Genomic DNA, 14,036 nt, shown 5'->3' on the forward strand with positions numbered 1-14,036 from the left:
ATATTGAAGTTTATTATTTATTTTTCAAGAAAGAGAAATGGCAGCAAAAAGGGGAGAGTATATTTTGAGTCCCAAATTTTCCCTGAATTCTATTGAGCTCTGCTGTTATTGAGACTGCACAGTCAGCTGTGTTTAGACTGCAAAAAGCCTCCTTGTCCAGAGTTGTGTTTTTTTAATGGGTTGGAACAGTAGCTTCTTAAAATACACCACCACCCCAAACTATTGGAAACTGCCAAGTGCTGGAAGACATCATTCCTGCAACCCTTTCTGAGAGACCCATTTCACTGTGAGAATAACACACTGACCTGTGTGATCGTTCAGCAACCCCATAAAATCTGTCCTGAAGTGATGCTGTAAACGCCAGCTTTATTAATGCAACTGTGCTCTAGCTAATGCTTTTGGTCTTACCTCTTCTTATAAAGGACAGAACTGGTTACATTCTTTAAAAGGACAGAGTAGTACCTCGGAGAACTGGTAATCTAGCAAAGCGCTTGGGTATCAGACTCAACAATGTGGAAGCAGCCGATTTGCAAGCAAGGGTTAGCCAAGCTTGGCCAGAAAGATGCCACCTGATGCAGGAGCAGCAGTTTCCCCAAGGACTTAAACCCTGGGTTACTCCCAGACACCTCACCTTTAACTGAAGATACCAGGACCATATGCACGAACTCTACTGCTGAGCTGTGGCCCTTCTTTATGATCACAGAACTAAGGTGGCAGGAGCTCTTTCTCCCTGTAATACACAGAAGAGTGTTAAAGGCTCCCTGACCCCCCCCAAGGCATCCTAAAAGAATCTGCTCATTCAAGCTTATTGCTGCCATGCTGAAGATGGTATGACACGGTACCTAAGGTTTAACGCTGATCAACGTCTCCATGGTATCAGCACAAGTTTAAAGACCTACTGACGCTCAGCCCCAAGCCCTTTTTTGGGTTGAGCTACACACCACTGTCAGTAGAGGGCTGCTCTCCCACTACTGCACAAGGAACGCTTTCTGGCTGTGAGGCTTGTAGTTTGCGGCTTCTTCCTGTAAAGAGACACCCACAGGTGACAAAGTGCCAGGGTTGCCCTTGTGCCAGCAGCACGTTTTATAAGCTCCACTGTACTTCTTCGTAACAAGCACAACCCACCACATATCTTAAGCTTAACAGAGGCCACAGATCAATCCTTTGCACCAAGCAATGCACTGGGTTTTGTGCTATTATTATTATTATTATTATTATTATTACTACTATTACAGGTTGTTGTTTTTTCCAAAATATTTATAAACAAAAGGCTAATAACCTTCAACAGCACTTCTGTTACATATGTAAAAAAAAGGGCTTAAGAACAAGTTGTACTCCAATGCACACTAATACAATACAGTGTCTAATGTCCTCAGCCACACTTTTCTACACATCACTCTGGGATTTGCCAGGGAACCGACTTCACACGGGTGTTGGAATCCAATTGGCTGGTCAGTCTCCCCTCGTGATCAGGTCCTCGATGTATGCATCCAGTTCGTCATCTGTACTGAAATCAATGTCCTGAAACCAGCAAAGGGAAATATAGTTCAATGCCTATGAGAAAGCATTTGATACAGTAGGGTGACTACTTGCTAGCTGGGGCTGATGTGAGTTGTAGCTGAAAACATCTGGGGGACACCAGGTTAAAAACATGCTCAGATTTTTGAGATTCTGCAGAATCTGCAAGATTCTGTCTGTTGTATTTTTGTGATTAAGAAATTTGTTTCTATACTCATACATTTCCTTGTAGCCAGAAGGAAGGGGGAAATAACAGGAAAATATGTAGAATAGCAATATAAGTATGTGTTCTGTACAGCAGAGTAGATGCAACAAAACTTCTTGGATAATTTACATTTAAATAAAAAAGTCATAATGAAAAAACATTTCCAGTTTTTTGCAATTCTGGCTGGGGCCCCACTCACCTCTTGGACTTTTTTGAGCAGTGATACTATGTTAGTCCTTAGCTTCTGGAGTTTCTCTTTTGTCTCCATGAGCTTCTGTTCTTGGATGTGAAGCTTCTCCTCAGAGGCTTTGGCCTGGGCATTAGCTTGAGTCTGGTAGGAGTTGCATAAGTTTTTCAGCCCCTTCTCGTACTGCTTGAAATATTCTTTCTGCAGGGAGGCAAGACACAAGAGAGCCGGTTCTAGGAGCTTCAAGAAAAGCCACATGTATTGTTGCAATATGTCCTTATGCAGTGGGAGGCTACACTCACACCATACATTTAAAGCAGTATCATACCACTTTAAAGTCATGGCTTCCCCCCAAAGTATCCTGGGAACTGTAGTTTGTTAAAGGGTGCTGATAGTTGTGAGATCCCTGTTCCCCTCAGAGAGGTACAATTCCTGGAGAGATTTAACAATCACTATCTCTTCCCAGAGAACTCTGGGAAATGTAGGTCTGTGAAGAGGAGTAACAGTGTGGATGTAGCCAAAGTGTCTGTTTCCTTCCCTCACTCTCACTTGTGGCAGAGTGCCACAAGTCTCTTGTCTGAGGATGTAGATACACTGCAATCTTTTTCTGCGAAATTGTGTGTGTGTGTGTGTGTGTGTGTGTCTGTCTTTCTTTCTCTTAAATAATATCCATGTTTGCCAGAAGGAAAAAAAAATTAATTGGAGTTAAACTGTCAATTTGACAGTGGAAGCCTCAGCATTTGCTATTAAGTTAAGATCTGCCTTCCACCCCTGCAGTCTGCTGCCCTCTGCTGGCTAAAAAGTGTCTGGAAAAAGACAAGAGCTGTTCACATCCCAAAAGGGTCTCATTTTTCTTAAACGCTTGCACAAAAGGTGTCTGGCAACCCTTTTCTCTCCCCTTTGTGGCACATTCAAATTATAATCTGAGGGTTCGGCTCCTAATTTAGGCACTTTATATACATTATAAAAGGTTACAATTATGGATGGTGATATCATAACCACTGGCTCCAGAAAATGTCTCACTAAAGACAGTGAAACACTGGGTTAAAAGGGTAGCAATCTGCCCCTCTAAAAACTGGCAGCTGGCGAAGTATAGAGGAGTGGTTCTCAAAGTTTGTGGTACCACCCCCTGGAGACGTTTACCTAGGTGGGTGCTAAAGAGACAACGGGGAGGCATGGGGGTGCTGGAGGTGCTCCCCCTAAGTGCATTGCTTCATATTTAAAGTTTTATTGCTCATCACTTTCAAAGCTATTTCCTTTGGTCACGTTTATATTTACAATTCTGTATTGTCACAAGTCAGAAGACAGCTATTGGTTTTCATATAAATTAGTTACTGTGCATCTGTGGTAGGTGAAGGTTTGTGCATGTCTGGTAAACTGAGTTATGTATGGATATTTTATGTTATAAATTTCCTTCACCGTTATGTTTTCAAGAGCAAGAATGTGTAACTATTCTTTGCTGGATTTTATTTTGTGATTATCTTCCTCAGTGGGTTGTGCAAACTGCTATTCTGAATAATGCTTTTTTAAAGGGTTGGGAAGTGGGCACTGGAGATGAGTTCATGGAACCAAGTGAGCTGTGCCCCCCCAAAAAAACACAGGGAACAACTGGTGCAGAAGCTAAGAATGTAGCAAGAGCAGCCACCAGCTCAGGTCTTGCCTCCACTTGTAAGCATAGGACTTACCAGAGGGAAAGCAGCCAACTCTTCTAAATTCATGGCACTCAGGTCATTCTTGGAGATGGGGAAATTTGGGGGCAAGAAGTACCGCAAGCAATTCCTGCCCAAACAAAAACAAGCATGCTAAGAAGAGAAAGGCTATGTGTGCATTACAATTTGGAGAACACAGAATATTTTACAGAGTACAGAGTTCATCTTCTTGAACAGCTTATTCTCCCCGCCTCCCTTTTCATTAATACAGCGAGTTTCTACTCCTTGTGATTCTGAAAATATGCTTCCAAAGATGGTTGGGGCAATGCCTGGTGGAACCACAACGAAGGCAGAATAAATTATGCAAAGTTGCTCAATTTGCATTGGCACAGGCTCCGGCGTTTAGATTGCTCAGGCACAGAATATTAACACTTTGGGCACTTTCTCTGTCCCAACAAAAGAAACTCCACAGCAGGTAACAGGTCAGATACAGTAAGAACATCACACTGACAACAGGGTGCTAAAAGCAAAAGGAGTCCAAAATTAAGCTGGCATCTATAAAGCTGCTTAGCAAAGAGGCTCACCGGAGAGATTGAGCTAGCAAGTCTACAGTCTCATGGCTGTTGCTGGAAGCGGTGGTGTCCGGCTCAGTCCGGACGCACTCTGAGGTAGAGGGCTCAGGCGCAAGGTCTTCCTTCTCTTGCTCTTGAGTGTCTGGAGTTCGCAGTTCTGGTGAGGGAGGCTTCATGAGTCGAACATCCTTGCTGTTTTTCTCGACCCTGAAGGGAGCAACAGGCACGTCACAAGGAATCCTTGCCATTCTAAAGACCTGAGTAACAGTCTTTGCTGCCTCCCCACAGCAAACTGATGTGCTGACAGCCATTCCCTGGGTACCGAAAATTTGCTTTACATGGTGATGACCAATACTGGCTGGCATTCATTTCCCTTTCCCTGTCTATACACTGTGCTAGAGGCAGCAGCTACCACAGCCCCTGCATCCCAATATAGCTGTGATTCCTACATTGCAGGGGGCTGGTCAAGATGGCCCTTGTCCCTTCCACCACTACAATTCTATGATTCTACACACACACACACAAATTACCAGCGATCTCTTGGGGTGGTATCTGTCGGGACATAGTCAAACTTCACTTTCCAGCGGATACCTTTCTTGCCCATCTCCACACATGTAACTCGGCCAGTGAACCACTCCTTGTTCACTCGGACTTCCACGTGGAGTCCTTTATCTGAGGGGCACAGAAGGACAGAAAGTCTTGCATTAAGCATCTGCTTTCAAAGCAAGCAACTGCTTTCAAACTGGATTGAGGTTCAAATCTTTTGTTTAATCCAGAAACTGCATCCCATGGAAATTACATCGCTTAATGTGCCAGAAAGAGATACAGCTTGGTCCCATTCATTATTATGCAGGTTTGAGGGTTAGTCACAGTGGCTGTATTTGAAGCCAGGTGGTTTTGCTTTAACCTGGACTATAATCTTAATGGATGTAGAACAGATCTGCCCCAAACCTGCAGTCATCATGGTGTTCAAAACATGCACCATTTTGCTCCCCTGGAAGAATCAAGTAGGTGCAGAGACTGAGCGACTTATTTCTTACCTTTCTGTGCCCTCTTCAGTTCTGCCAAATCTTCTTCCCCTCCGCTGTCTGTGAGCTGAAAGCAGAGTTAATAGAGACTCAGCATAGAGTACTTTACTAACTAAAAGAAGACCCAACAAAAAGCTAGCTTTAGAATTCAGCAAAAAACTATCTGTGGGCATTTTCATTTGCACTCAACTTTCTGGGCTGGGGATAAGCAGTACTTATGGAATAAAATGTTAATATATTGCTTAAACACAATAGCCTTGCAGCCATTTACCACCTAGAACAAAAGACTAGAGCAGTCATCCTCTAACTGTGGACAGAAGCTAGTAGCCACTGATGGCCTTATCAAGAAATAATAATAAACAAAATACTAAATTTAAAACTATTATTCTTTGTGAATTTCTCCTCTTTTAAAGCAATCCAAGTTGGTGGCCATCACTGCTTCTTGTGAGAGCGAATTCTATAGTTAACTCTGCGCTGTGTGAAAAAGTACTGATGATTTTACAAGTTAAATTATGATGTTATGCAGGGCAGATTGCTCCCTAGCCCTGAAGCAGTCAGAGTTAAGCTATAGCAACACAGCAAAGCAGGAATTTCCAGGCAGGAACACAAAGAGTCATCACTGCTGAAAGTCATTGCCTAGTGGTTAGATTGGGTAGTGCACTGGAACTAAGGAGACCATGTAATTAGCCATGTAATTGTTTCATAACAAGAGCAATCAAATTTGCTTTTGTCATTAACACAAGCATCAAACCTTTTAAAGATTACTTTCCTTCTTGTTCTCATAACCTGAACTCCACTTAAAATCCCTGCCCATTATATGACAAGTTTTAACCACTTAATGAAACGGATTTCTTTTGATAAATCAAATGCCCAACTCCAGGTGAAACTGTAAGTCAAAACTTGACAAACAATGGACAGGTATTTTAATGGAGTTAAAAGTCATGAGAAAAACAAAGGTGATCTTAAAACAGGTTTGGCACTTCTGCTAATTGCAAAAGACACACATCTGATAGCTTTTGCTGTGAAACTGAGTGAAGGCTGCCATTTGATGGAACACATTATCATATCCTACCTGTCCTTAAGATGAAATACATAACATTGAGGCAATTGGGGATTTTATCTCCATGTCCTATATCTGAGCTCAAGCAGAGGAAAGACACGATAATACACTCCATCAATTGGCAGCCTTCACTTGAGGAGTTTAAGGGGAGGACAAATTCAGCTTGTTTAGCTCCTCGTCTTGGATCTGACTGTCAGAACTGTCTGTACAGACAGTTTTCACTCACTGACTTCACCAAAATATAGATGTCCATATTTTGGCAAAAGTTCCAGAGGGGATGGAATAGGGACGAAGAACAGCAACTTTAAGGGATTCTGAATGGCAAAATCAGACTTGCAAATTTCTCACTCACTTCCACCTCCACCTCGTTGGCGTCTTTCTTCTCTTCTTTCACTGTCACGTGTCGCCCATGTTTCCTCTTCTCTTTCCTTGGCCCAATTTCCTCTTCCAATTCATCCTCTATTGAGCTAATGCTTCTCTTCTGGGAACCTGAAGCCTGCAGAGATTAAGACACGCACTCAACCACCACAAGGAAGATGCACTGCTCCACGGACCATGCGGTTGCATTTCCAAAAGGCAGAGGCACAACGCAGCTACGTGAAGGCAGGAAGGGGCCTTATGTTGATTCTGAACCCATCAAGCTCAGACTTGCTGACAGTGACTGGAAGCAGCTCTCCAGGGTTTCAGGCAGAGGCAATTACCCAGAGATGCTGGAGATTAAATGTGAGACCTTCCACAAAGCAAAGTTGGTGAACATAAGAACAACCCTGCTGGATCAGGCTACAGGGGGCCCATCTAGTCCAGCATCCTTTTCTCAAAGTAGCCAGATGCCCTGAAGGGACATCCTATGTGTTTCTTATCCCGGTTTCTTAATGCTGGCCATTGACTGTAATAATAAATGAGTCTGATTGGTTTTTACAGAGGAGGTGTGTGTCTCACCTGGGGGTGCTTCACGACAGGGGATTTCTTCAGTGACAGCTGTCCCTTTGCAGGTCTTGGGCTGGGGGATCTGTGGTGGTTCTTGGAGTTCTGAAGAGGAGCAGGGGGCACCCTGACACTTGCTGCAGGCTTGGAGGCAGACCTGACAGAGGTGGATGTGGACCTCCCAGGTGTCACCGCCACGTGATTGGAAAGCCTGGCTTCTTCCCTGGAGACTGAACTCTGTGGCTTAGAGCTGCTGGTGGCTGGCCGAGGTGGGGGCCCCTTATTCTGCTGGCCAGTGGACCTGGAAGTGGTCAGTGGGGCAGGAGGCTTGCTTGGGGCATTTCGAATCACATCTGGCAGAGGGGGAGAGCGTGGCCGCTGTGGCCGACTCAGTGGCTCTGAATTCTGTGAGGAGGAGGAGAGAAAAGGCAAAGTCAGCTCAGGCTAAGTGCGGAGAGCAGGTGTACAGGCAGCAACGTAAGGGGTGGCACTCACCTCTAGTGCTGGACGAGTGGTGACTTCCAAGGGCAGCTTCCGCAGGTCAGCTTGGGAACGTATTGGAGTCGTTTTCTGGAGCAGAGCAGATGGAACAAAGACATTGTGTTAAGAACAGCCACTGCTGGCTTCAAACCTGCTTCCGTGGCAAACCTCACAGACCCTCTTCATCCCTGAGAAATTGTATTAAGTACCTGATGACTCAGTGAAGCCCCACTATGTGAGGTGGGGCAATGCTTTTCAGACTGAGATTGCTACAAACTAAGGGGCTGGTTTGCACACACATGCAACACCAGTAGCCGAAAGTGAGAATTAATATGGGAAATCGTGCTACCTTCAACACAACACAAGTTCTATCTATTCCTGGCTCAGTTTACATATGCAAATCACAACACTCTCCACATGAATGGAGAATTTCCAGTTCAAATTTGGGGGTGGGGTCACAAAAGCAGATCAAGATCCTGGTGGGAGGGGAACACTGGCTGTCCATATAATACCCTAGTGGTTAGTGGCTGTAATTCTTTGACCCTGCCACCACCTGAATGCACTCCAACAAGAAGCTCACTTGAAAGAGACAACTGAATATACAGCGTCACTGGCGAAGAATGAGAGAGACTGCAGATCGGGGGCCCCAGTGTCCAGACTTGCCTGCAGCGCCTCCAGCTTCTCCTGCTCCCGGCGAATTTTCTCTGACAGCTCTTTCTGCTTTTCCTCCTGAGACTTCTCTTTCCGCAGCACACACAGGGGAACCTTCTGCTTCTGTTCAGGAGTTTCACACCTGCCAGGGAGAAGAAAAAGACAGCAGGAAGACTTTAGCAAGGTGAAGGAAGAACGTAAACATGAGCGCAAGTTAAAAAAAACAAAAACCCCAGAGCAAGTTTGGGAAACGCCTGCTCTGTCCAGAGGCTAAACTTCCACACCATACAGGCTCCTCTCTGTAATGAATGAAAAGGACAAGAAAAAAAAGTGTAGGCTTAAGCTGTCAAGCCTATAAAACATCTCGTAACCCTGGTGGGCTATGCTCTGCCTCCACAGAGGCAGTAAATGCTTCTGAAATCCAGCTGCGGGAAACCACAGGAGGGAAGTTGCTGTTGAGCCCAGGTCCTGCTTATGGGCTCCATTGCATCTCTCACCTGAATGATTTCTATGGGTTCCCATGTCTTTCTCCCTTGACTTTATTTACATGGCAGCATAAAAACATAGGTTCTGTGGATGGCTTACAGAAAATACAAAATGGTCACTTTATAATAAAAAATACAAATTTCAAAACAATAGTAAGCAGCATAAAATAGCTCTTTCTGGGAGCAGAAGAAATGTAACAACTAATAAATGCAGATAAACGAGAAAGCCCAGATAACAGATCGAGAAGATCAGTTATTTTAAATGGCCTGGGTTTATTAAAAAAACTTCCTATGGCAAAGATGGGAAAACATATGGCTCTGTCAAATATGGGACCCCAACTACTGCACAGTTACAAGCTAGAGCTTACAGACTGCTGTGCAGATTACTAAATTAAGAGGGCTCAGAGAGCTTCATAACACATCCTCACCTGTCCTGATCAGGGCTGGGGTTCATGGCACAAACCCAGGTGTCTGGGTTTTCCTGCTCCACGGAGCTGAGCTGGAAGGGGAGGGTCCGCCATTTCAGACACAAGTCTATTGACACAAAGACAAATCATGCCATTAGCAAATTGCAATGCCAGATGAAAGAAACCCACTCTGTACCCAGGGCCTGCAAGCAAGGACTTGGTAATGTGAACAAACACTAAACATGTAATTGTTTTAACTGTTTTTTAGGCAACTGTTTTATTCCATGTGATTTATATTGTAAACCACCTTGGGATGATTCATAAATTTTGGATTATTTATTAAATTTATTAATTGCTTTTTTGCCACAGCAACTCAGAGACTTACAATATTTTAAATAGGAAACAAACACATACATACATTTAAGCCAGCATTTTAAAAATCTAAGAGACAATTATTATTTTTTAAAGAACTACAGTCGTACCTCCTTTTGCGGCCAGGATCCGTTCCTGAGCCCTGGCTGCTAGCCGAAAAGGACACAGGGCAAAGTGCCGTGTCTGCGCACGTGCGTGGAGCGGTTTGCGCTTCTGCGAATAGAGTGATTTAGCGCTTCTGCGCATGCGCAAGTGGCAAACCGGGAAGTAACCTGTTCCGGTACTTCTTTGCTGTGGACGTTCGCCAGAATGGACGCTAGACAAGGCGGACGTTCGTGGAGGTATTATTGTACATTAAAATATCTCATCCACTGTAGGAAGCCACAGATAATTAAAAGCCAAAGGCCTAGTGGAAAACAAATGCTTTTGTCTGGTGCCTAAAGATATGCAATGATGGCTCCAGTCTAGTCTCCCTGGGGAGCGTGTTCCACAAGCGGGAAGCCACCACTCTAATGTTGCCAGCTTCCAGACCTCCTGCGGAGAGAGCACTCAAAGAAGGGACTTGGCTGATGACTGCAGGGGTGAAGTAATAATGACAATATGCCTATTGTTTCTTTGTTCCCCCTCCCCACCAAGGAAAAAAGAACACCAAGAGAGGGCTGACACCCCCCCCCACCTCCTAGTTCCCAGCACAATTAAGAAATCAGTTCCCAATATTCTTTGGAGGAAGCCACATGCTTTGAATATGTATGGTGTCAATCTAGCTTTTTATCACTATATTTTGGTTGTTTTGCCGCCTAAGGCACTGCTGGGGCTTCAACTCCCTGCAAACACCTTTCCAATCCCGGAATGCTGGAAACTCAGCACTACCAGACGTACCGCACTGAATGGTGGTGGGGATCTCCATGGCTCTCCGCCGCTTGTAACGCAATTCATTTGATGGAGGCTGGTTCCAGTTAGCAGATAAATAGCCAAAGTCATCCCAGAACTTGCTTATACCTTTCTGTGCTGGAGGGTTGTTGTTGTTGGGTTTTTTTTTTTGAAAAATGAAACAAAACATCAAGATGAGCAAGCAAGCAAACACACAAACACACACCCGTGGTCTAATAACTATCCGTTGTCTCGGTTTACAACCATAATCCGTTCTGGAAGTCCAGTTGTAAACCAAAACAGGTTGCAACCCAAGGCATGCTTTCGCCAATGGGACCTCCAAAAAAAAAAGAAGGGTTGTAATCCCCCCCCAAAAGAGGGGGGGTTGTAATAAAAACAAAAAAGGGACACACACTTCCGGGTTTGACGTGGTTGTAATCTAAAACGGTTGCAAACCAAGGTAGGAGCAATATTAAAATACTCTGCTATCCATGTCCTAATAAACAGCATTTTTTTCCTGATAACCAAAGATGTAAACACACAAACACACACCCGTGGTGTAATAACTATCCATTGTCCCTTCCCTGTGCCTAGCATTCCCCTTCCATGCCCAACTTCCCACCAGACTGCAAGAGCGGCTTACCAATCTCAACATCCTTCCAGTACTGAGCCAAATGTTCTCCCATTGCCCTTAGTAAGTGCCGATACTCCTTGGCATCGGCAAAGTCCTGCTTGTTATGTGTCGGCTCCAAAACCAGGTAGGGGACGTCAACCACTCCGACAACACCACCGCATGCCCTGAGTGGGAGGAAACACAACAGCGATAAGCTTGCAGGCAGCAACCGGCCTGAGAAGGACAGAGTCAGAAGACAGGCTCCTTCCTTCCCACTACAGCAAACATGAACCTGGTTCAGTGTAGGGCAGATGGAACAGGGTTAATTAAATATCAAGGATGGAATAACTCATGGAGGTGAAGGCTACTGATGGCTACCAGCCACAATGGCTATGCTGTGCCTCCAGAGTCAGAGGCAAACATGCTTCTGAACACCAGTTGTTGGAAACCGCAGGAAGGGAGAGTGCTCTTGTGGTTGGGTCCTGCTTGCCGGTTTCCCACAGACATCTGGGTGGGAACTGGATGCTGAACTAGATGGGACCTTGGCCTTCTCCAGCAGCCCCATCTTATGTTTGAAATGAAAAGGCTTGATGTAATTAAAGGCTCCAGCAAACAGGGTCCCAATGAATGAACAAAACTGGCTGCTACAGCAGCTGTGAAATTCGTCCACAGATGAAGCTTTCAGTTAATGCTCTGCCACGAACAACATGCATTTGTTTCTAGTAATCATGAGTTGCACATGCATCTCTGCGCAACATGGACAGATGGTTCCTTATGATAATGTTCTGCTGGAAACAGGTTATCTAATCTAAGAGAGTATCACCCTGACAAGATCATCTGTGTACTGTGCAGAGCAAAGGCTCTCTGTCAAATTGTAATTAGGATCAGTTTGGCACCATGATCAACTCAGTTTGCCTCCTGTTCTTATGAACAATGCAGTTTGATACCTGAAGTCTCTGTTTCCTTGAAGTTTCAATTCGTGGTTGAGGGGACCTTTAACAATTTAGAAGATGCAACTCAGGGTATACATGCAAAACCAACAATAGATTACTCCTCACAATATATTTAACCATTCATATGAAATCAGAGGGAATTAGAGAAAGTGTTTTCTCCATATCCCGGGAACATATATTTCTGCTTTTGGGCTTTCCAGAAGAGGCACCTGGTTGGCCACAGTGAGAACAGGATGCTGGACTAGGTGGCCTGATCCAACAGGCTATTCTTATGTTCTTAAGATAGTAAGAACTGAATAAAGCATGCAAAATAACTGTGCAATGAACTTGATTTGCTGCAGCTCCGTTTTCTTTTAAAGTACAGAATACACCAAGTGGAAGAGGAGGGTGGGGGTGGGGCTGATCAAGACTCACATAACACAGGAGGAAACAGGCCGATTCACTTTACTTGTCATTAAGGCAAGAACTAACTAGAGGTCTCTGCAAGAAACTCACATGCCACCCTCCAGCTGCGGGCCCACCTTCTCATACATCTTAATCAGTCGGCTGCAGTTATAGATAAACATCCCATCCAAATGCCGCTGCTCAATGTTCACACCAAAGATGAAGTTCAGCTCCTTTGGTTCCTTGAGGGCTCTGCGACAAAGATGTAGAGAAAAGACAGCAAATAAGGCTGGAAATCCATTGGCAAAGCACAGAACAGCCAGTGTATTTCCCAGTGCCCAGGAGGGCGCACATGTCAAATGCTTCCAAGAAATAACAAGTTTATTGTGGGTACTTATTGGAAAGTGGGGGGAAACAGGGGAATGAAAATGTATGGACCAGAAATGGGTGAGTGTACAACAAATGAGGGTCCGCACATGACAAAAAAATCTGACTTTTTTGCTGAATTCTTGATATTAGTATTTATTGAATTTTTACCCTGCCCTTCCTCTTGAAATCAAAACAAAAACATTCTAGATCAGTTAAAAATTCCAAAAACAATTAAAAGCTCTAAAAGCAGTTACACCCAGCGTGATCTCCGGATTGCCAAAAACAGTATTCTTCAACTTTGGTCAAATCCAGAACTGTCCACACCTAATTAAAACATTTTTTAAAACAAGGAATTTGGAAAGCAGGGGTGCCAGCATGAATAAAATATGGGGGGGGGAGCCCTCTCCCTGCATAACTGATCATGTGACACAGGGCACGCACAACATTTGGATGGCAATGCCCATCAACTTTGGGGGCCCCCAGTCCCCACAAATATTTTATTGGGGGGGCAGAAGAACCCTTGGCCCCAAGAGTTGGCTCCCATGGTAAGGTATAAATGAAATGGATACACCTTCAGAACTGCAAGATCCTTGAGGGTTGCTTATCAGCAGGGGAACAAAGCAAGAGGCATGGAAGAACTGGAGTTCTGCCACTCACCGCTGCTTTGCCTCCCTGATCCTCTTCTTAACATCTGCCTCTCTACGCATGGTTATCGCCACGTCTTGAGCTTGGCGCAGCATGACCTGAGGATGTGAAGCACACTTAAAATGGTTACGCAATCTTGAAGCACTACCTAAAGTTTGTGTTTTTATACACACAGCTTCTCCTTAGTGGCCCTAAAAAAGCATTCTACAATGGTAGCGGTGAGACAGAATGACTATCTTTCTTATTTATTTATTAATACTAACTATATTCTCACAATATACGCAATATCAGATTCTCATGAAGTCCATGTATATATTAAAAACACACAAACTGCTGGACTTTAGATAAATTACTAACTTTCTTGTTCCAGAAGACATTTTAAGGTAGTGTTCAGTTTAATGAAAAAGGTTTATTATTTTATTGTCCCATTTTCTGTGGAATGTTTTTATGTATACCACTTAGGAATGCAAATAATTAAGCAATATATAATATCTTAATAAATAAATACTCCATCTTCCTATTTCATCAGGGGTTTTATCTTCTTCAAATTATCATGTATTATTCATTTAATTCATCACATTATTTATATTTATTTACAACAGCACCCTTCTATTAAACTTAAGCATTACATTTAGTCTATTTCATAGTGAATTATCATAAATAT

The 14,036-nt window shown here is 43.9% G+C and overlaps 1 protein-coding gene across 2 annotated transcripts in view; it reads right to left on the minus strand.

The window, feature by feature from the left end:
• Positions 1-1,182: 1,182 nt before the first annotated feature.
• The window catches only part of MORC2 (MORC family CW-type zinc finger 2), a 49,883-nt gene continuing 37,029 nt past the window's right edge, over positions 1,183-14,036 (minus strand). The window contains exons 12-26 of one of the 2 annotated variants that reach the window (XM_083589865.1): positions 13,385-13,470; positions 12,470-12,610; positions 11,052-11,206; positions 10,418-10,546; positions 9,188-9,293; positions 8,287-8,416; positions 7,639-7,713; positions 7,159-7,548; positions 6,572-6,715; positions 5,172-5,226; positions 4,662-4,803; positions 4,144-4,338; positions 3,596-3,689; positions 1,923-2,111; positions 1,183-1,521 (exon numbers count right to left, since the gene is read on the minus strand). In XM_083589865.1, coding sequence (XP_083445991.1) covers positions 1,453-1,521; positions 1,923-2,111; positions 3,596-3,689; positions 4,144-4,338; positions 4,662-4,803; positions 5,172-5,226; positions 6,572-6,715; positions 7,159-7,548; positions 7,639-7,713; positions 8,287-8,416; positions 9,188-9,293; positions 10,418-10,546; positions 11,052-11,206; positions 12,470-12,610; positions 13,385-13,470 — 2,100 coding nt within the window. In that variant the 3' untranslated portion in view covers positions 1,183-1,452. The remainder of the gene's footprint in view (positions 1,522-1,922; positions 2,112-3,595; positions 3,690-4,143; positions 4,339-4,661; positions 4,804-5,171; positions 5,227-6,571; positions 6,716-7,158; positions 7,549-7,638; positions 7,714-8,286; positions 8,417-9,187; positions 9,294-10,417; positions 10,547-11,051; positions 11,207-12,469; positions 12,611-13,384; positions 13,471-14,036) is intronic. The other variant, XM_083589866.1, reaches the window with a different exon arrangement.

The sequence above is a fragment of the Podarcis filfolensis genome, assembly GCF_964270895.1.
Source record: "Podarcis filfolensis genome assembly, chromosome: 16".
Lineage (NCBI taxonomy): Eukaryota > Metazoa > Chordata > Lepidosauria > Squamata > Lacertidae > Podarcis > Podarcis filfolensis.